General features: G+C 33.4%; 1 protein-coding gene across 1 annotated transcript in view; it reads left to right on the forward strand.

Moving 5' to 3' along the window:
- The window catches only part of LOC118199087 (nose resistant to fluoxetine protein 6-like), a 138749-nt gene that overhangs the window by 108259 nt on the left and 8796 nt on the right, over positions 1 to 21694 (forward strand). The window contains exons 6-13 of the mRNA XM_085824134.1: positions 144 to 326; positions 2242 to 2335; positions 3976 to 4068; positions 9402 to 9567; positions 11732 to 11811; positions 12052 to 12174; positions 15042 to 15162; positions 18986 to 19172. Coding sequence (XP_085680260.1) covers positions 144 to 326; positions 2242 to 2335; positions 3976 to 4068; positions 9402 to 9567; positions 11732 to 11811; positions 12052 to 12174; positions 15042 to 15162; positions 18986 to 19172 — 1047 coding nt within the window. The remainder of the gene's footprint in view (positions 1 to 143; positions 327 to 2241; positions 2336 to 3975; positions 4069 to 9401; positions 9568 to 11731; positions 11812 to 12051; positions 12175 to 15041; positions 15163 to 18985; positions 19173 to 21694) is intronic.

Consider the following 21694-nt stretch of genomic DNA (forward strand, 5'->3'; position numbering starts at 1 on the left):
ATGGATAGAATTTCATTCAAAATCTATATCAAACTGTGGTTGCAAATTAGGCTAATTTAACATTTTACGGTGACGCTTTTCACGTCTAATTTGCCATTTTTATTTGTCATTTTATATGAAATTGGAGTATCTACTTCTTATAGGTATTCTTGTTCAATCTCTGCTGGCTTTCTCCTTCACAAGTAACATCCAAAAGTTTGTTTCCTTGAAATCCAACGAAAGTCCGAGGATAGCATGCATACGGGGACTAAAGTTCATATCTGTGTGTCTGTATGTTGTCGTATGGACATATGCAACACCTCAAGATTTTCATTTTCTGAAATATCGTAAGTATGAAGTTGTTTCAGTCAGAAAGTTATAAAAAATCATTATCAAGGAAACAGGATTTCCTTGTATTTAAATATGTAACCTTTGAGAATTCGAAAATTCTATAGCCTCCAATCTCCCCTTCTCTCCCCGCTGAAAAACGACACAGTTATAACATGCAGTCAATGGGTGTTAACTGCATATCTAATTTTTGTTCTAAATTTTGATAATAAATGTTAAACAAGATTAAACACACTGAAATTTAATAAATAAGATTAAATATACTTCAGCTCTTTAGCTCCCCCGATTATTAAATTTTAGCCTTTACTAAAAAAAATGTTTCCCAGCAATAAATGAGGTTTACTAAGTTAGTGCAACCAAAATTAGACAAATCCCATTCCCCTCCTCAAACTATTTTCTAAATAATTTGTATTATTAAATTTTATTTCATCTGAAATTTTTATTACATTTTATTGATTTATGTCTTATTAAATTTAATTTGATTTGACTTGTCCAGATCTATTGCAGATTTTTATTTGAAGATTCGAGCAATGTTTAATTAGTTAAAATTTGCATTTAATTTTGCTTACTTCAGTATGAGGTACATTAATTTAGAAGTCAAATAACAAAAATCAGCGTTATATCTGCAAATTTTCACAGGACTAGTTTTGATGGTTTTACCGAATCACCCTCCTCAGCTACCAAAGTGTAAATGAACGAGATAAAATATAGTAAAAATCTAAAATACGGATTACTGGACAGAAATTAAGTAGCGCCAGTAGCTTCATTTTAAATAGTTCTAAGCTTATAATTTTATTTTGCATCAAAAATTCAATATACTACAATTTTTTAAATATAGCCTGAACTTTCGATCATTTTGCGTAAGTATATAATATATACAAGGTAGCCCACGTCTGGAGATAACACGATAAGTCCACTTATTCGCGATAAGTCCAATTAGTTACGTATTCCACCAATTCTGATTTGGGCACAGACTCACCCCACAATTCCGTAATAGGCGGAAGGCAGAGAATTCGTCAAAAAGCCCCCAGTAAAGAAGTCCTCGTGGCGTACTCATAAATCGTTAGCAATGGGATCCCACTCCACTGCAGTAGAATTTTAAAATTCTGAACTCTGTCTTAGCGCCCCTCGCTGAACCGGCAACCCGGGGTCACCACTTCCGGGCGCATGTAAACCGTGAAGCGCGGAGAGGTCTTTTAAGGGCAGTTCACAGTGGGGTTTAACTGAGCTAATGAAGACATTCGGCATAGCCGACGCAACTCCAAAACTATTTTTTTATCATAGCGGAGCGAGTTGAAAAATCTGAACTTCACGTATAACGGAGCTAGTCGACATATGGAACTGACTCCGTTAGCATAGATAAACTCGTGTGAACGGCCGTTTAAAGACCTGCTGTCCCTGTTATCTGGCCGTCACGCCAGCCTTTTGGATGGTTTAAGCCACGACCGTGCAGGATAGCATAGGTTGTCCTTCTTTGCCATAGGAACCGGGTCCGTGAATTTTATACCACTGATACAGACGCTGCTTAGGTGCAGATCCTAGCCAGAACGATTGTCGACCATCGGAGAAATTATATGACAAGATGGACACCATTTTTCTGGTATAATTTTCACACAATGAGTGAATCGGAAGGTAAAATAAAGGTGGAACACTGTTTTATTTGGCAACATCCTGTCGCCAGATAGATGGACAGTTAACAGATACAGAGAAAAGGGTTATGGTCTTTTCTAAAGAGAGTGGCATTGGTTTGAAAGCAGTGTGCTTTGTCGTAGGCCAGCCTGTATAAGATCCTCAATAATCTAATATATAAATAATAAGCGATTGTATGTAAAATTTGAAAATTATAGTAAATGATTTCTTATACTGTCAGATAACGTATGACAGCTGATTTCCCAATGTATTCTATTTTATCAGGTAGTGCATTCCATTTCCATAAATTCATGGAAGAGTGGTGGTTTACAGTGTTTGCTAATGCCTCTGCAGGAGTTGACACCTTGTTTTTAATCGCGTAAGTATAAATTTTATTTTATCATGAGTCAAAGAACACACAAACGTTAAATTTATAACTAGCCAAAATTCAGTTTTAGGATAATATTGGTTTTGTTGCAAAACTCTGAATTTTGACAAATAAAATTACGTAGCTCCTTTTTATTGTACCAACATCCTCAAAATGCACAAAATTTAAAGAATGTGAAATGTGTCTACAGTATAATAGATATTAACTATGTATGTATATTATATATATAATATGCATCAATATTTCCATAATATGTAAAAACCTAAAAATATGTGTACACATAATTTTGATGCAATAAGTGAATATATACTCGTATATCTCATATTCAGTCGCCAATACCAGCTATGTAAGGATCAATAACTGTCATAGATTTTCTTTAGGATAACTGGAATGCTATATGCAGGGTAATTTAAGAGTATGTGGACTGAAGTAATAAAAAAAATCTACATCACAAATCTTCTTCGTATGAACCATATGCCTCGCATATATTCGAACAGTTAAGTTCTTGGCATGCACAATGCAACAGATCCGTATTCTTTTTTAATTTGTTGATGCTACTTTCACAGAGCTTAAAGTAATGTCCTTGAGATAGCCCATCACGAAAAATAAAAGCGTATTATGTAAAGCCAACTTGGAACTGCCATATTGCGCAACTGGCACTGTTTTGACTCTGATGACTGATGACTCTGTTTTCCCTAAAGATCAAGGATGCTGTACATGTGCCACCATATTTTAAGATCCACGAGAACTGTGACAACATACTCAGAGAGCGATAAAAATTTGGATGTGGAACTTCTGCATATATAAGACCCGTTTACCTTATGATCACATACCATAAGGTAAACAGGCAGTTCATTCGTAGAAAGTTTATAATTCCGTAATGCTAAGGTATTTCTCCCACTTCCCTAGCGTGCCTTCGTGGTGTAGCGGTAGCACGCTGAGCCGGTATTCCAGAGGTCCGTGGTTCGATTCCCGGCGAAGGCGGTAGCATATTTTTCATCTTTTCTGCTTCCAATTAACCTAATTACTCTACAAGTGGCGCCCGAACTAAAAGGGTTGTGGATGATGATTCTTCGCACCCAGGATCTGGCGAATAGGTCCCCTAAAACCCTAGTCGCCCTTAAAAAGAGGAGTATATAAGGTATTTCTCATACTTCCCTAGCGTGCCTTCGTGGTGTAACGGTAGCACGCTGGGCCGGTATTCCAGGTATTCCAGAGGTCCGTGGTTTGATTCCCGGCGAAGGTGGTTGCATATTCTTCATCTTTTCTGCTTCCAATTAACCTAATGACTCTACAATGCCAATAAGGCTTTGACACTTTTCCCACCCGTAGATTATAAAACAGACATTAAACTCAAAGTTGCTGTAATGTAGAATATGAAAAAAGGATAAATAAATAAAAACAAATATAGTAGTATAAAATAAATTAGTATAAAATAAATTAACAGTAGTATAAAATAAATTAAAATGAACATACCAGAAAATATAGGGCGCTATCAGAGTTGGCCTCCTATCAGGCTTACTATACGTTACGGAAACTTAATGCTAACATGCCACAAAAATAAATGAATAAATAAACACAATATTTACGTTAATTACAACAACTGCATTAGGTTTTTTTTATATTTTCAGGGGACTGCAAGTGTCGTATGGACTATTTAAGAAAAGTGAAGCCGGAAAAGTTAAAATTAGTATTCCTAAATTTATTGTAAAATGGTACACCAGGTACGTAAAAATATTTTGTATTATTTATCCGTAGCTCCTTTTCTCGATTTTGTGTAAGTAACGGTACCCTGAGATCGTATGCAAATTAATATTTCTTTTGCCATATCACAGCCACAGTAAAAAAAAAAAAAAAAAAAAAAAAAAAAAAAAAAACAATAGGTTTAAATCGATATATATATATTTCAGCTATTGTCTATATTGATGATTTGGGTTCTATGCGATTCCTGATGATTTAGAATTTAATTTGTGTGACTCTTTTTGTATGGCATCTGCTTTATCTGATAAAATAATATTAAATTAATTAAATATAATTTCATCAATGTGATCTCCTTGAAAACAGCTTTAATATTCAATATAATCTGAAATTATTTATAAGAACTTCCCAACTTTCTAAAAAATGCTTAATATTAGGTACTGAGAATCGGAGTCCGGCTTTAGTTCTTCAGTGGTTTTTAGAAACTTTGCATTTTGTACTAAGGTGGGTTGGCCTGTTGTTGATAAACAGAATGAAGTCTCTGTTTTATGCATGAATCATTAATTCAAGAAGTATGACATTAAAAATTATTTAAATAGAAAAGCAAGCTTTATTTATGATCAACAACCAGACTCTTATTTTATTTCCTAATTACATGTGTTTATTAAATAGATGTTAAACTACAAACATAAAAAGAGATAAAATTTTCAAGAGTAAAAGAAATACTTAAATTAAATTAAAAAGAAATGAAGTGATACTCCAAAACATTTCCGTTCAAGTAGAATAATAATAATAATTCCCTAAAGCTCATTAGGAACATTCAACATTTAACTTAAATTAAAATCATTTATTAGTAGAATAAAGATCATTATGAAAGAAAGTACAGTAGACTCTGAAATAGATTTTGTATTTCCACGCCCTTGCTCGTTTGGTTAACTAATGTGAAATTTAAATTGTCTAAATACACTTTATTATTTTTATATTTTACGTATTATTCATCTTCATTCAAATTTCTTGGCTTTCTTCTTTTTTGACCCTTGCAGATGTTACTGATTTGCGATTTGCAAAGAAACAGGAATAAATGCTATCCAAAAATATACTATCAGGGCATTAAAGTGGTATGATATTCTCTAATCGACAGATGAAGGAAAGCTGATTTCATGTCTGAACTTAATTATAGCATTTTAATACATGTTCAAGAATCTCCTGTTATCAGCATGGAACTGAGGAACAGGCCGAATGACTAAAACTCGGAAACACCGGTAGTTTACCTTAAGTTCTATTCCTCGAGGTAGACCACGCTACAAGTTGACGTTTGTAAACTTTTGTCATATGTTACATAAATATGGGACATTTCTCCTGGAAAATTTTCCATGAGGGCATTTTTCCATAAGCAATATCTTCGCTTGTTTCACCGTAATCGAATAATACAACGTGCAATCTCATTATGAGCATCTTGAAAATTGTTCGATATCAAAATTTGGTAGAATCAGTAATGTTGTTAGAGTAAGAGCAGAAGACATGCAGCTTAAATCTGTTGCTGAGCTGCTGTCAGGGCTTAATTTCTAAAATTAGAAGCGCCGGAGCCCTATGGAAGACTGTGAAGAACGAAAGAAAATATAATAATTAAAATAGCTAAAAATTTAAATAATTAAATTTAATTTAAGAGAAATGTAAAGAGAAAGAGAAATCTAACGAATTATTAATTTTAAATAGTTAAATAGAAAAAAATATATCGGACCTTGTCTTCTGAAGCAGCTCAGCCGATCTCCATCTGAGTTTAAGCCCTGATTATATGTATAATGTAGTATAATGTACTATTCCAAGGGAGGACAGGTACCACTTTTTTTTGCAGCACACCAAGGAAAAAAAAGATAAAACGATTAAAGCTCCAGTAAGGATAATAGTGAGAATTCTAGAAACAGTATGAGGATATGGAAGGGAATTTTAACGGGAAAGTGAAGCTGTGAAAATAAAGAGGGAAGAGTTCGAGACTTTCTGATCGCGATGCCCTGTCGATATAATTCTAACCGTCAAGCAGAAATTTTCCCTGAATACGATAGCGTAACAATGGGAGACTAAAGACTTCTCTGTACAAGTGACAGCAGTGGTCCTCCCGTTTGGTTACATCATTCAGAAAGTCTACAGGAGCCCTGCAATAGGAAGTCACTAGCGTGGAATGTGCACGACAGTACTTTGAAGACCACAAAGCCCACTTTGTGCCCGCTCTCATAAATTCATTGCAGATCCTGGAGAATAAGTCTTTGACATGATTGGGAAGCTTCTCTTTCCTTAAAAGTCTCAACCTCTGTGCAAGGCTTGAGTACGAAGGAAAGGCAGGCCTGCATTCAGAAGTTAGAATTGATATTTAAGACATGTTTTACAGTTAAAACAAAATTTATGTGCTAAAATTGAGGTTCACTTACATATGAGAAGTGCCGCAGCCCTTTTGTTTGATGCTTGGGCTTCGGTGCGTTTCCGGCTGAAATTATAATTTACACTCATGTCCATAAATTAAGGATAATGTAAAATCAGGCAAAGGAAGAGTTAGAAGCAAAACAAATTTGACTTATCTGTAAAGCTTATTTATTAAACAAAAGGTAAAGAGCAAAAAAAGATGCTATATGTTTGATATTAAAAAAAATTAGCGATTTTTTCTCCCTGGAGCAAATTACAAAAACACTTGTTTACAAAAAAAAAAAAAAAAACAATATTACATGGTTGGTATGATTGTTAATGCATTGTATGTCTCCCAGACGATGCAATACAGTCCGTACAACGCATAGGCATGCTGAGTATCAAATTATCGATCTGATCTTGGGGGATATAACACCACTCAAAAAGCAATGCTCTCCGAAGATCCGGTAGACATGTAGGAGGAGGTTGGCGGGCTGCATCTCGTCGGCCAAGCATGTCCCACACGTGCTCTACTCAATTCAAGTCCGGTGAGAATGCTGGCCAGTCCATACGGGTGATATCCTCCGATTGAAGGCATTCGCTTACGATGTTTGCACGGTGAGGACGGGCGTTGTCATCCATAAACACAAATTGTGCGCCCATGGCACCCCGAAACAAACGTACATGTTGTTCCAGAATGACGTCCCGACAGATTTGGCTTGTCATGGTTCCAATTTGAACATGCAGGTCAGTTCTGGAACCCAGAATAATTCCACCCCAAACGAGCAGTCCTGCACCACCGTAACGGTGTCGTTCAATGATGTTTTATTGGTGGTAACGGGTACCTGGAGCTCTCCATATGAAAGTCCGGCGAGAATCAGACTGCAAGCTAAACCTGGACTCGTCGGAAAACATCACACAAGCCCACTGTTGCGGTGTTCACATCGCATGCTCTCTACTCCAGGCTAACCGCAGGCGACAGTGAGTTGCAGTAAGTGGAACGCATCTGACAGGTCTACGAGCATATAGACCAATCTACCCTAAGCGTCTGTACACGGTCTGCCTTGAAATTGTCATACCAGTGGCTGAAGAGAGCTGACGAGACAGGTCTGAGGCTGTGCTCCGCCTTTTTCTTTTGGCAGTAACTGCCAAATACCGGTCCTCATTCGGCGTTGTAACTCTGGGACTACCTGTGCTGTAACGTCTACTCACATTACCATCATCTTGGAATCGTTGCCAAAGCCTGGAGATGACACTCTGGGCAATTTCAAGTTCGTCTGATACTTCCAGTTGGGTACGCCCACAGTGTGGAATGTGGGCGTACATTCCAGACGGACGATAATTCTACCACGTAAAAAATCATCCAAATGCGTCCTTTGTGTCATAACTATTCGGTTATTGCACTGAAATGCTTATAAAGCGCCTGCGAACAATTTTACTTCTTTGCCTGTATTCCTTATATATCATTCTCTTACACTCTCGTCATTGTGACGTACCATCGGTGTCGTCTGGTTACTTCCTGAAATTTGCATATGATTCTTGAAGATGTGTGTAGTGATTTTACAGATGATATATTTATTTTAGAGTTCGATTTCCGCGTGACTCCGAATTATCCTTAATTTATGGACATGAGTGTATCTCTAAAACTGAGAAGTACCGGAGCCGGGCACCGGCGCAATTTAAGCTCTGCCTACTGTCTGATGCATGCGCAAAAGAATCGAATGAAACTACAATGAAAAATATCTCCATATCCGTCGCACTTTATTCAGCTGCACTTTCATATTCCCATGAGAAATTTTTAAGACCTTCTCATGTCAGTCACGCTAGAGATGACATCCCATTATAGTTTTTACACTGTAAACTTGATTTCGTTTCATGTTACATCTGTGCAAACGTCGGACTAGAGGTAACTGAATAAACAGTGATCAAGACTCCCATGAATATTTGTCAACTTTATTTCCAAGTTTATACGAATCCCTCCTCTTATGTTGAGATCTGTAAGTAAAGAAATATTGCATTATTAAACTGAACTTCAAATATCAATGACGCATGCGTTGTAAAAAACATCTTGTTTAATAAGATACAAAAGCTTTCTGGTTTTGGTTATTTAATAAATTTATTGAATCTTTTTATCAGTAACAAATTTTTGTTATTATTATTTCATGTTTTCCATTTTATTTACTCTTGATTTTGTATTATATTTTATTGCCGTATTTTCTTTGAAATGCCTATTATCCTTCTAATCTGATATAATTTTATATTAGCAAAAATATTTGTTCAAATAATTAACATCATAATATATTCACTTCGAAAATTCCATGTAGTCATTCATTAATATAAAAATGCTTTATGCACATTTTTATGTATGTATATTGTATTTACACTAGTTACAAAGTATTAGTTGTTTTGTTCTAGCTAGCAAATTTCTAAAAGACATCTAATGAAAAGGTTACTAAAGGTGGACTGTTGGATCAAAAATTTGTCCGCTTACACTTACATGCCTACAAATAAATTTTCAAACCAAACAAATTCAAAATTATCATTTATCTTTCCGCAGTTAGCTTTATAATTATACTGAAGGTCAAGAGAGAATAGAAATACGCCAAAGTAAAGCAAACAATTATACAAAGCAACAATTTTGTGTTTGGTATAGATTTTAGCCAAAAGTCTACTGATTTTGAGGGCGACCAGGTACCGGTCCCTTTTCATCAGAAGCGATCTGCTGACATACCAGAATTTATTTGCTAAACACAAGGTTGTTGGGAAGGATACATTCGTATTAATACTTCAATCAAAACGTTTTTTATTCCGAATTACATATTTCCTTAGTTATAATTCATGACATTTTACTTAAGACATAACTGCTGAATATCAACCAAATATTGAACTACCTGTTTTTGAAGTCTTGAAAGAGTTTCCGTTACCTATAGTTTTGATAATATATTAATAATTTCTAAAACAGGTTTGCGTTTTCACAAGTTATCGTCATTGGTTTGTTCTTGTGCTTACCATTAGTGGGCAACGGGCCAATCTGGGCTGATGTTGTTACTCCAGTTGTTGAGAATTGCAAGAAAAGATGGTGGTTAAATGTTCTGGCACTCAACAACTTCTGGTCTTCATCTGAAACAGTAAGTATATTAAAAAAATATATGGTCTTAAAAATAGTAGACATTAATTAAATATCTTAAATCAGTGTAAAGTGTGTTTCAAACATATATACCTTAACTTCCGTTTCAGAAATTGGCACTTGACTCATACTTCTATACAATTTTTTTTAATATGTGTAGATAAGTGTTTATTTTTAGAAAAAGGACACAAAGTAGCTTCTCCTGCAGCCAAAATTCTCAGTGACTGGAAAAAATTACAGAAACTCTTTAGGGGAAAAAAATTGAAAATTCTCGGTGAAAATTTCTTGAAAATATGTCCGGCAGAAAAATTTACAAAATATTTTGTGATCATTTGAAAATCCACAGATTTGCATCGATGTTACATGCAAACTTTGTAATTGAGTCTACTATATCGAAAGCGTCATTCAAGCTGACAGCGTTGAAAAGTGGGTACCTGCAAAGTATTTAAATGACGCAGCATCTATCTAGTCTATTAAGACTATTAAAAGAAATGACTATCATGTTCACTAAGTTGAACTGCTCAAAGCACTGCTGCAATGCAGAAAGTGGTTAACCGTATTTAATAATATAGGCTGATGAGATATATTTGAAGCTGCTGTCCTGTGTTTACTTGAGCTTCGCCGAAATGTTCAAAGGTGAATATTTATTTCTTCCGTCGAATTCTAATGATTCTGAATATGGATTAAAGTTAAAACAAAACAAAACAAAAAATCAGATATAATTTTTAGATGATAAAATAAAAAAATTGATTTTGAACGAAAAAATTCTTCTCGTAATTGAAATAACAAACTCAAACAAAAGCTAAATTTAGACTGCTGAAATTAAAAAGCTAAGTTGTAAGAAACAATCTTTTCTTCAGAGACATACATACTCATACTTCTATACAATTTTTTTAAATATGTGTAGATAAGTGTTTATTTTTAGAAAAAGGTAATACTTATTGATATAATACATCGTTTCATCATTCAATTATAAATATTAATGTACTCTAAATTATACACCCCCTTCGGTGCATGAATAAAGTAGTCCCAGCGTTAAACCTGTAAGCAAGTTCAATGTCACAGAAAACTATTCTAATAGTTTATCTGTATCCCTCCACCAAAGCGTTATTCCTAGTAGGGAACTGTGACTGATGCTCTCCGTAAATCGGCACCTTGTGGGCTGCCTATGTCACCTATGCCTGGAACCAGGCCTGTAACGCTTTCAGAAGAACACAAAATTCATTAATCTATAATAGTTTAATTCTTTTCTATAATAGTTCTATTTTACTCTAAGCGTCAATTTAAATATTATTTATTTAGTAAAACGTAAAGTTTCTGTCATTTAAGGTGGAATACCAGAAACACTAAGTATATTAGTAAATGATCAATTCTGAATTCGTTTCACATTTTCTTTGTACATGGCTTTTTATATATATATATGGTTTTATAATTAATAAAATGAGAGTCAGTGCATCTCGAGAGGCGAAGCTGTTGGCCTTTTTTAAAACAAAACTTTTTTAAGTAAAGGGTGACCCGTGTCTAATAGTGAAATCAAAGTGAGATAAAAGTTAAACTCCATTACTTGTATCTATATTAAATTTTAAAATATACTGAGTAGATAAATTTAATTTAAGCGTATTTTATAATTGCACTGTAGGTTTTTCAATACAAACAAATACATTTCATCTTATTCGTGAAATTATTAAAGAATTGGAAATTATCGAAGTCCAATACTTTGAGTTCAGTGAGTGGAAATTCAGTAAATTTTACATATTCTGTTCAGTAGCACCGTATTGTTACATATGTCAGGTGTTATCGGGATGTAATGTCTATCAACATCGATTAACTTTTCAGGAAGACACTCTGTATTATATACAAAAACAATTAGTGCTGTTTTTTCAGTTTAAATTTATGTTAACCCTTCCACTTCTCAAATAAAAAAGAGGAAATAAAAGTCAAACGCTACCACCAATTTAAAGAATATCCTCTTCTTTCTTATTTAATTAATCTTCAGAGAGAAGCATTGTAACTCATAACAGCTTTACTGGTAAAATATACAGTCACATAATTAAAAGCATCTGTAATTTTTTTGAAAAATGTAACAGTTCTGCAACGAAAATAAAAGTATTAGTGTATATTTTTGTATTTATGCACAAACATATCTAATTTAAATATTTTTCTAGTGTCTTCCACACGCATGGTTAATTTGTGCTATGATGCATATGCTGTTCTTAGCTCCCGTTTTACTATTAATTCTCAGCAAGTAAGTTTTAAGTTTAGTTATTCATTTTCTTTCCTTTTAACCGAATTACTGAACTGTTACATAATTAATCTTTTTAATCAAAATTATTAAGAGATACCATACAGTCTGCATACCTCACTGATATGGTGCAAACTAATTGTATTATGCTTATATGGTTATCTTTGTTACTATTTTATTACACATTTACCTTTATATATTGTCTATATTGCTATCACTATATTCTTTCTATTATTATTATAGGTGGACATCCATTGGTGTTTTTGTAAATATCATCCTCATTCTGGGCAGCAGCACAGCTATTGCAATGGTGACATTGATGAACGATCTACCACCAGCACCAGCATTTTACTTCCTTAGTTTTATGTGAGTGATTCAAATTTTTGCTTTCAGTATATGTTACAAAAATCTGATGTGGACACCTCATGATTTCCTTATATGGGCTTATTAAATTATACACATTTTTCTTGCACTTCATTTAAACTTATTTTCTCAATTATTCTAACTTAATTATCCGATAAACTACGTCCAAAGCAAAATGAAAATGACATCCGAAACTGAAAATTTTGAAATTAGATATCCCGGTTAATTTTGTTGTACGGAAGCCAAACTTCTCGCATTGTTATTTTTTCATATCGAGTATAAAACTATAGGAACTATAGGAACAAATACAATATATACAGGAAAAAAAAAAAAAAAAAAAAATCTGAAAGATTTCAGATTTTAAATTACGTCCAAAGGGGCGTTTTTTTTTAACGTTTTGTGTATTACCTTTATTTATTAAATATCAAGTTCTTTGCACTTAAACCACAAAATTCAGTTTAATAGCAATTTTAAAATGAGCATATCTTTAGAATTTCCGATACGCAGTCGCACGCGCTGGAGATAAAAAGGTTCCCACCCCCTGTAGAGTGTTGCCATTGCTCGCTTTAAAATCCTTGAGTTTGTTAATCAAAAATTCGTTAAAGTTTTAAAAAAATAGGAAATCGATCATAAAACAAATTCCAGATTTCAAATTTGATCTACCACATGACCATATTCGTAGAATGATTACGTCATTCAAAATTCGATGGCTCTATGCACCGTTGTTTTATCACAATGCGAGAAATATACATACATTTATGCCGATTTTTCATTATTTAATTTCTTCAAATATAATGCATTACTCTAACATTTGGTGGCAACAGTTTGAAAAGTGAAGCGGACATTTATTGTGATTCAACGGAAAATCGCAAAACGAAAACAATAGTCCTTCAGGGACAAAGCCTCTTTGGACTAATATATATATGTATATATATATGAATTGGGAGACCACATTAAAAGCTATATTTCGTTATTTGACCAAACTAAATTATTTTTAATTTGACATTGCTAAAGTGTGAATATTTTTGTCATTTAAAACGTATCTGTACCTGGAAGTATATGGCTAAGACCAAAGATTCTATAGACATACTTTTACTACTGCCGATTGAAATAAAAATGGATGGTGCACAGCTAGATGTTATACAAGATCCACATGCAAAATTTCAAAGTTCTACGGCTAACCATTTCTGTGTTACGCCAGACACATATATGCGTACGTAAGACGTTATGAAAAAAATTCATTGTAATCCATTTCACAAAAAACAGTCCTTTATTTTGCTCATATGTACATACATCACGCAAAAAAGTAGTAAAAATGAACTCGGGAAGAGGTGAAAATGGATATTCCCTGTAAAATGTAATATCCGAAATATTTTGGGATCACAATACTTTCTTCACTTCATACCAGAAAATAAAAGCATATTATTGATACTTATAAGGGGCTTTGAATTTAATAGGCTATTCCTCGGCGTATTATTTTCAACTTCAAAGTCGAGTAAAATGTCTTTATAACAATATGCATATAATATATAGATAATAAACATACATAATGATGTAATTTTTAATCAAAGAAAATCATTTTTATAGGTTTGCTTTCGATTATCAAGGAATAAACTATAGAATAGCGCAAGAAGAATATTTATATTATTGAATGTGTTCCCAGTATCTACACCTAGAGCATAAATCTGCGTTAAATATTTTTAAAAGTTCCAATCTTAAGTAAACAACTTTTAAAGCTTCATCTGCTTTTATTTCTTCTTTACTTTTCTTACTATAAAGAAGCCAATATTTGGCTATATTTTAAGTTACTACATTGCAAAAGGTATTATCAATAACTTCCAACAATTCATTTCGAATCGTTACGTTTCCTATATCAGTAATTTCTCGACCGTATCTAAATGCTTTGCCTGGACTTTACCTTTGACTATTAAATTAGCCTGGACTTTATTTTCTTCACCTTTCACTAAATTAAGAAATTGGAAATTTTTTCTTTGGACCTTGGTTTAACTAAAAATTGTTTAATGACAAAAAATATAGCTGTATTATGTTGATATGTATGAGGAATTTCTTCTAAAATAGAGTCATATTCGGTATTATTTTCACTTTTACAATTTTTATTTTTTCCATTTCATATCCACAAGGTTGCATCTCCGTTTTTTTATATCACAAGTTCGATATTGGTAATTCTTTGTAAAGTACGGACGATTTACTTAATTTATTACTAATGATTTTTAAAATCTCCATATTCATTAAGATTATAATTCCATATTCATTAAGATTATAATTCCATTTTTATTAATTTAGGGGACATTATTGTAATAAAATAACGATTTAGAGAAATAAAAAAATAATTCGCGCACATTTTCTAACTAACCATATTTAGAAGGAAACTAAACTTAATACGCACACACAACAACAAAAAAGATAAAAGATTTATTATAATAATTTGCTAAAAAAGAGGGAGATGCATAACCAAGAGACGCAACCTCAGAATAATATAAATGAAATATATACATGATATATAAAAATGCCAAAATGAGCAATAAATATAATAATTTGCTGTAAAGGTCTAACTTGTTAAATGACTTATTGTAAGGTCACTCGACAAGAATGCTGCGAAATTCGCCATCATGAGGGAAAGCGCCATCATGAATATATGCAAACAGGAAGAATTTGCAAACTGTGCATATATGAATTGCGCAAACTGCGTTAGTCTGTAAAGCCTACACAATAAAACGAGCAAAAATAGTTTTGTATAATATATGACCCCATCAATGCACAATATATAAAAGTCAAAATATATAATGATATTTTCATGCATATGAACATCATTTTAAAATAAAACTGACTAAACATTATTTCATTTTTAGAAATTTAAAAATAATTTGGGACAAAGTTTTCATTCAAGCCTACGACCACATTGGCGCATTTTCCATCGGAATGCTTTTGGGTTTCTTTCTGAATCGCTGCTCTGAAGTAAAACTAAGAAAGGTAAATTTATTTCCTTATGCACAAAATTAATGTAATTTGTATTGCGATTTAATTTGAATAATATTAACTAAGTAACCCTACAAAAATTATGTTCTGTAATATAGTAGTTAAGCTGCAGTAGATTATTAAATGAGAGATTTTTTTTCCTTTATAAAAGAAATTTACGCATTATTAGAAAATAATAATACATTTATTATTATATAAGTTCTACAATATATCAGTCGGATAGGACTTTTGAAAACAAAGCTAGCATCCGGGTGATAATGTGTGTTTTGAATGACTGGATGAACAACCCGGTCAGATACCCGAATACTTCATTACCATCTGAATGGTCTAGATTTTACGTTCATCTAAACTGTTATTTCAACTCAAAGTGACAGTCGCAAAAAGGTGCAAAAGACATATAAGCAAAATGCAGAATCTTTACAAATTTTGGCCGAAACTAAGGATTTTTGACAATGTTACGAATCCTACTTTAAAACTAAAAACAAAGGAAAAAGTCCCAAGTCATAGAAGATGTTTGAATATATTCATAAATCATATATTCACTGAAAAAAGATAAAAATGTATTATAATAATTTGATGTTATGGCCTAACTTGCAGAATGACTTATTGTAACATCGCTAGGCAAGATTGCTGCGAAAAACGCCATTATAGAAACGCCTTCATGACTATGCCAAACAGGTGATTGGGTAGCGATCGAAAGATATCGTCTGTTTACTCAAAAATGCAGACTTCATTTTCGTGCAATATTAGAGACCTAGACTAAAGATAACATCAAGCGTTGAACATCCACTGCTGCATTTTTCGGATTTAAAAGCATGACTATGCTTTCCGTATCGGCATGATGCAGCAGCATTAATTACCCATGCAAGAAAATAACTGGTGCTACCTCAGTTGCTCTCTTGCAGGGACTAACATAGTCCTAGCATAAATTTTTCAAGTACAATGTTGTGTACAGAAAATAAAGATGACTAGCGGACGAGCCCGCCAGCTGAGCGGGCTGAAGCCCACTTTCGTTCGCCGATGCCTTCGTGGAGCGCCCGTTTCAAGGAATCGCCGCTTAGAGGGCAAACCCGACAGCTGAGAGGGCTGAGCCCGCTTTTTATTCCCGTATGCCTCTACAAGATACTTCATAACGTTACACATGCGGAAAATCACGAAAACACGTATGCAGCCACCCCTTTCGCCGGAATTCCAAAGTTTGACCTAACTACCAGTGTACGTCGATTTTACCTTTGCTACGCCCGCTTTATTCACGTATGCATTCAGAAGATACTTTATATACGATACACATGCGGAAAATCATGAAAACAGCCATGCAGCTAGCCCACGCCCCGGGATTCGAAAGTTGGACCGAACTACCAGTGTTCAGCGATTTTTCCTAGACTGCGCCTGCTTTATTCACGTATACATCCACAAGATACTGCATACATGTTACATATGCGGAAAATCACGAAAATACCCATTCTGCCAACCCGTTCGCTATGATTATAAAGTTGGACCGAACTACCAGTGTTCAGCGACTTTACCGCTCAGCCGCTAATGGGCCGTTGTACAAACTATAATCACGAACGTTTTCGGGTTTATTAGTCCAACAGTAGATTCGTTATTAGAATTTCTTTTTTTAAACTTCAACAGTATCCGCACAAAATTACAACAAAATTGCTTCACAAGAATGTAGTTAAGTTAAATTAAATTTAAATAATTCTCTTGCGCCATTGCTCCAAGGAATGAAATTTGAGTTTAACAATAATTCTCAATTCGTATAAAGCTAATATTCAATTAAATTTTAATTAAGAAATTTTAATTTAAAAAAATATATAAATAATTATTATTACTGCGAACTAATTTACAATATCATTTAAATTCAAAGAGCATATGTAAATTAAGTGCACGAATCTGAAACCATGAAAAAATATATTATTCCAAAAAAAAAAAAAAAAAATAACATATTTTTAAAAATAATAAGATATTTACATATGCTCTTTGAATTTGCAAAAATGCATGCAATGAGTAAAAAATATATTTGCATCTGAAGAGACAAAATTATAGATTCTATGTACACCTGAAAAAAAATGTATAAAATATGAAATGTAAATGCAATTTTTAAAGCAACAATAACAGAAATATATATCACGAATGAATAGATCTTTAAAAAAATATGAAACAAAACATTAATTATAATCACAAAAGTCGAAATATTGATAATAGTTTCAAGTCCGTAAGTTAATTAGAAGAAAAGTTATTAATTTTTACGTGATTTTCCACCTTTAAATGCGTGAACTTTTCGCCAATCCAACGCTCGAGCGGATGCCAGCCGGTCCCCCCCCCACACACACACATCCATCGCTTTCGAAAAAGTATTTTTATCTCAGCTAATTCCGAGACTGTTGCCATTCGGAAGAATGAGTTCGGAAATTAGCGTTTTCGCAGTTTTTAATTAATATCTCAGCCGATTAAAGTCGTACGACGATGAAACTGGTACCGATGGATTAGGATAACTTTTTGGAATCGGGGGCTATGCGTTTCGAATTTCAATTACGCGCCGTTCCGTAAATATTCGAGAAAACAGAATTTGGCACGTAGCCAAATCTTTCTAATAGGGAAAACCCGAGAAAGAAAGTGCATAACGTAGGAAAAGCGTAGGGGGAAAATTAGTTTTTAATTAATATATCGGCTAATTAAAGTCGCACGAAGACGCCAATGATCAAAATGGCGTGCCAAGGACGTGACGAATCCAACGGTGTGCTCCGCTAAGCCCGGGACCCAGCCGTTCCGGAGGAGTTGAGGTTACAAACAAACACACAACCAGACAGACACGCACACCAAAAGCTCTCAGTTATTATGTTTTTTTAAAAATGCTTTCTCAATTATCATTTAAAACGCAGATTTGATCCGGATGATGCAATATTTTTTAAGTTGAGGGTTTATGTTTTTAATTTTCGTGCACAATAAAATATTCTAAAATTTAGTCGGAATTAACTTAAGGTTTAGAAGGCTTAGATTCTTTTCTTTTTCTTTTTTAGCCTAAAACATAATAGCAATATCGTTATAATATATCTATACTGCGACTTCAGATGTCATTATTTCAGTACATAAACAAATTTTAATATGAAAAAAATATCAGACAGCTGAAAAATAAAAAAAAATGTTTTTTTGGAATACTTAAAAATCTTAAGAAAATGCTGCAAAGAAGTTTTGGATCTAAAAATAGTTTATTAGAATCAATATATTGTTGGCATTAGAAATATCTATAAGCAGAATTTTTCCTATTTACTAGACCATTATCTTATGTTATGCTATTTACTGTCCACTCGACTTGCAAATGTTCACCTTTCAGAAGATAAGATTTTTAATTCAATTTCCATCCAACATGTTAGACTGGTTCTTCTCAAAGTGTTGCTGTTAGACGAAACGGAGAACATTAATTTTTCTTTCAAATTATAACAGTAGTTATCAAAGAGACTAAGCAGTGTGAAAGCAATAAATGTACTTCCTTTATTTTATTCTTAATGTACTGTTAGGTATAATTCACATTTTATCCAACTGATAATTTTCCTGAATGTTTGCGCGTACTATAATTAATAAAAAAGTTTCTATTATTGCATATAATTGCTTCTCAATTTAAAATAATTATTAAGTTTTATAAATATTGTTTTTTTTTCATTCCCCTTAACTTTATTAAGTGTCTTCAAGCAAGAAAAAAAAAAAACAATTTCATTTTATTTCACATTTTAGTAAAAGGAATAACGTATAAATGAGTTTTGTTAATAAATTAATATTTCAAGTCTCACAATTCTAAATAAAATTTTCTCTCTAGAGCTCTGTTACATTTGGATGGTGTGCTGCAATAGCTTGCAATTTAGCTGTTATGTGTGGATTGTACGGTTATCGCAATGGAGAAGCCATGCAAATGACATTATCTGCAATTTATGCATCAATTCACAGAATTGGATGGTCCCTTGGCATTGCATGGATTGTATTTGCATGTGCTTATGGTTATGGAGGTAAGAAAATATAAAAGAATAATTGTATTATGAAATAACCTTGTTAAGTATAATAGAATTCCAAATATTATACAGACTAAATGGGTTTAGATGTTAGCTTAGATGTTTGCAAAATCTAAAAAATTGTTTTTTCTTTTATTACTGTTAACCAAATAGATATTTACTGTAATCCAGATAAGTCAGGGGCTTGTTTATTTTGTTTATAGTATTTTATTTGAATAAAGAAATTATAGATTAATAAACATTTCTATTTTTGCAAAATAAAATGCATATCATGTTTTTCTCAATAAAATTAAACAATGCAATTTATTATTTCTCTTAACTCAGAACACAAGCATTTCTATTTTAATAAAAGCATAAAATTAAATTTTAAAATTAAACACAAGCTTGTTTTATACTGGATTAAAACCACATAAGGCAATTATTTCTCATGTCCACAAAAGCCAAAATGTATTATTTATTTCTTATTAGAATTTATTTTCTTAAACAAAATGCATTAGTCTACTAAAAATTAAACAAGGACGTTATTTATTAATATGTAAAATTGTAAAACTGCTCAGAGAATCACAAAGAACAATAGGCCAACATATAGTAGGTAACTGCATTTCCATCAATAATATTAAAGGCCACATATCACCACATAAATCCAGATAAGTCAGGGGCTTGCATCGCAATTGATATCTCATAACTTTCATCTGAATTAATGCAATAGCTTTTTAAAAATGTACTCTATTGCATTGTCTTTTTTATATTTCTTTAATGAGTGAAAAATTTAAACACATAAGCAAATTAAGAACAAACTTAATTTTACTTAACAGAAGACACAGTGATTGCACAGAAGACACAAGTGATCCAGTAACTGAAATTCTACTGCACTTACACACATAAGATATTATTATTAATAACGTATAAATCATCAAGTTGAGTAAAATCAAGTCATACATCATCAAGTTGAGTAAAATGTTAATTCATTAAAACATCGTCATTAATTTGATTCTTACTTCAAATTAAGATTGAAATTTACGATATCACAAAACGTAAAAATACTACACAAATAAGTTAAATTTATGCAAAAACCATATAAATTTTGTAACTGGGTATCTTTTGATATAAAAATGTCTATATTACAAGTCTTTCTATTTTATACACCTCATTCCATTTGTTATGTTACATTACACTAACACAACAATTACCATCCAACCATGGCAAAGTGCCAATTCTCAAAACTGTTGCTTACTTGCAGAATTGGCGGCACTAGTTTCTGGTCGGTTATATGCTGATAAATGCTGAGAGTACAATCCCAGATGAACTGACAAGGCTATATGGTTGTTTTTTGTAGTTTTCTTCCTATATAACATGAATACAACCAATTTCCTCTTGAAAGTCCTTTATGAAGGCATCCTTCTTAGGCAAATAACAATCAAGTCTTTGCTATACTCAAATACACTGGTATTCACAATTAAAGGATAATGAGAAAAATTATGCTCGCTAAGTTAATGTTGCAGCCAGTGCCCAATGCTGTAATTATTTATGCTAATTAAATACAACTGAACACAAAATTGCACTTCTGCGCATACATTAGAGTCGAAAATATGCAAATTCGCTAACGGACAATGTGAAACGCAATGGACTCATGTTAGAATTCTGGTCCGTAATGTTGTTTAAAATGAATGTGGTTTCTGAGAGTGATAAGTATTCAGCAATTGTGGCTCAAGTGGCAAATACACTCTTTTGCAAAAAAGTCGAAGCACCATGAAGGAAGTGGTTGTTTTTGATGAAACTGAATATATCTATAGCTCATACACAGATAATAAAATGATTAAAAAATCATAGTTCCTGTTTACGGCTCAAAATCATCCACTGAGCGTTCAAATTAGCAGTTGGTCGAACCGCCCCTGGCAGAAGTACATGCTTGAATTCGTCGAGGCAAGGAATGACAGAGGTTCCTAATGTCATCCTACGACACATTCGGCCAGGCATTCATCAGTTCTCGCTTCAGATCTGGGATATTTTGTGGTGTATCCAAATCTGGCGGCATACCATGTCCCAGACAAGCTCGATTGGTGAAAGGTCTGGTAACCTTGATGGCCAAGGAAGAGTATTAACTGCACGGAGACAGTCCAGAGATATGCGAGCGGTATGTGGCATGGCCTTATCTTGTTGGAAAATGACCCCAGGATGACGTGCCATGAAAGGTAATGCAACCGGCCGCAGGATGGTATCAACATGACGTTGAGCTGTTAAAGATGACTAAAGATGACCTGCTGTCATAAGAAATAGCGCCTGGCTGTATGCCTTCGTAAAACAAAGGCTAATTGGGACCGCTGGCCCCGTCCTCTCCAGACACTAACACGATGATAATCTGCTTGTGAAGCGGTGTTCATCGCTGAACATTGCCAACATCTTCGCACAAGTGTCTGTACGCTGCAGGTGGCGGCCTATTGCTCGATATGACCACCCAGCTTCACGCAACCCTACAATTCGACAACGTTCGAAGTCGTTAAATTGTCTGTAAGGTCTTC

Source organism: Stegodyphus dumicola, chromosome 9 (assembly GCF_044657685.1).
Source record: "Stegodyphus dumicola isolate Sdum_Otavi_A_Nest chromosome 9, ASM4465768v1".
Lineage (NCBI taxonomy): Eukaryota > Metazoa > Arthropoda > Arachnida > Araneae > Eresidae > Stegodyphus > Stegodyphus dumicola.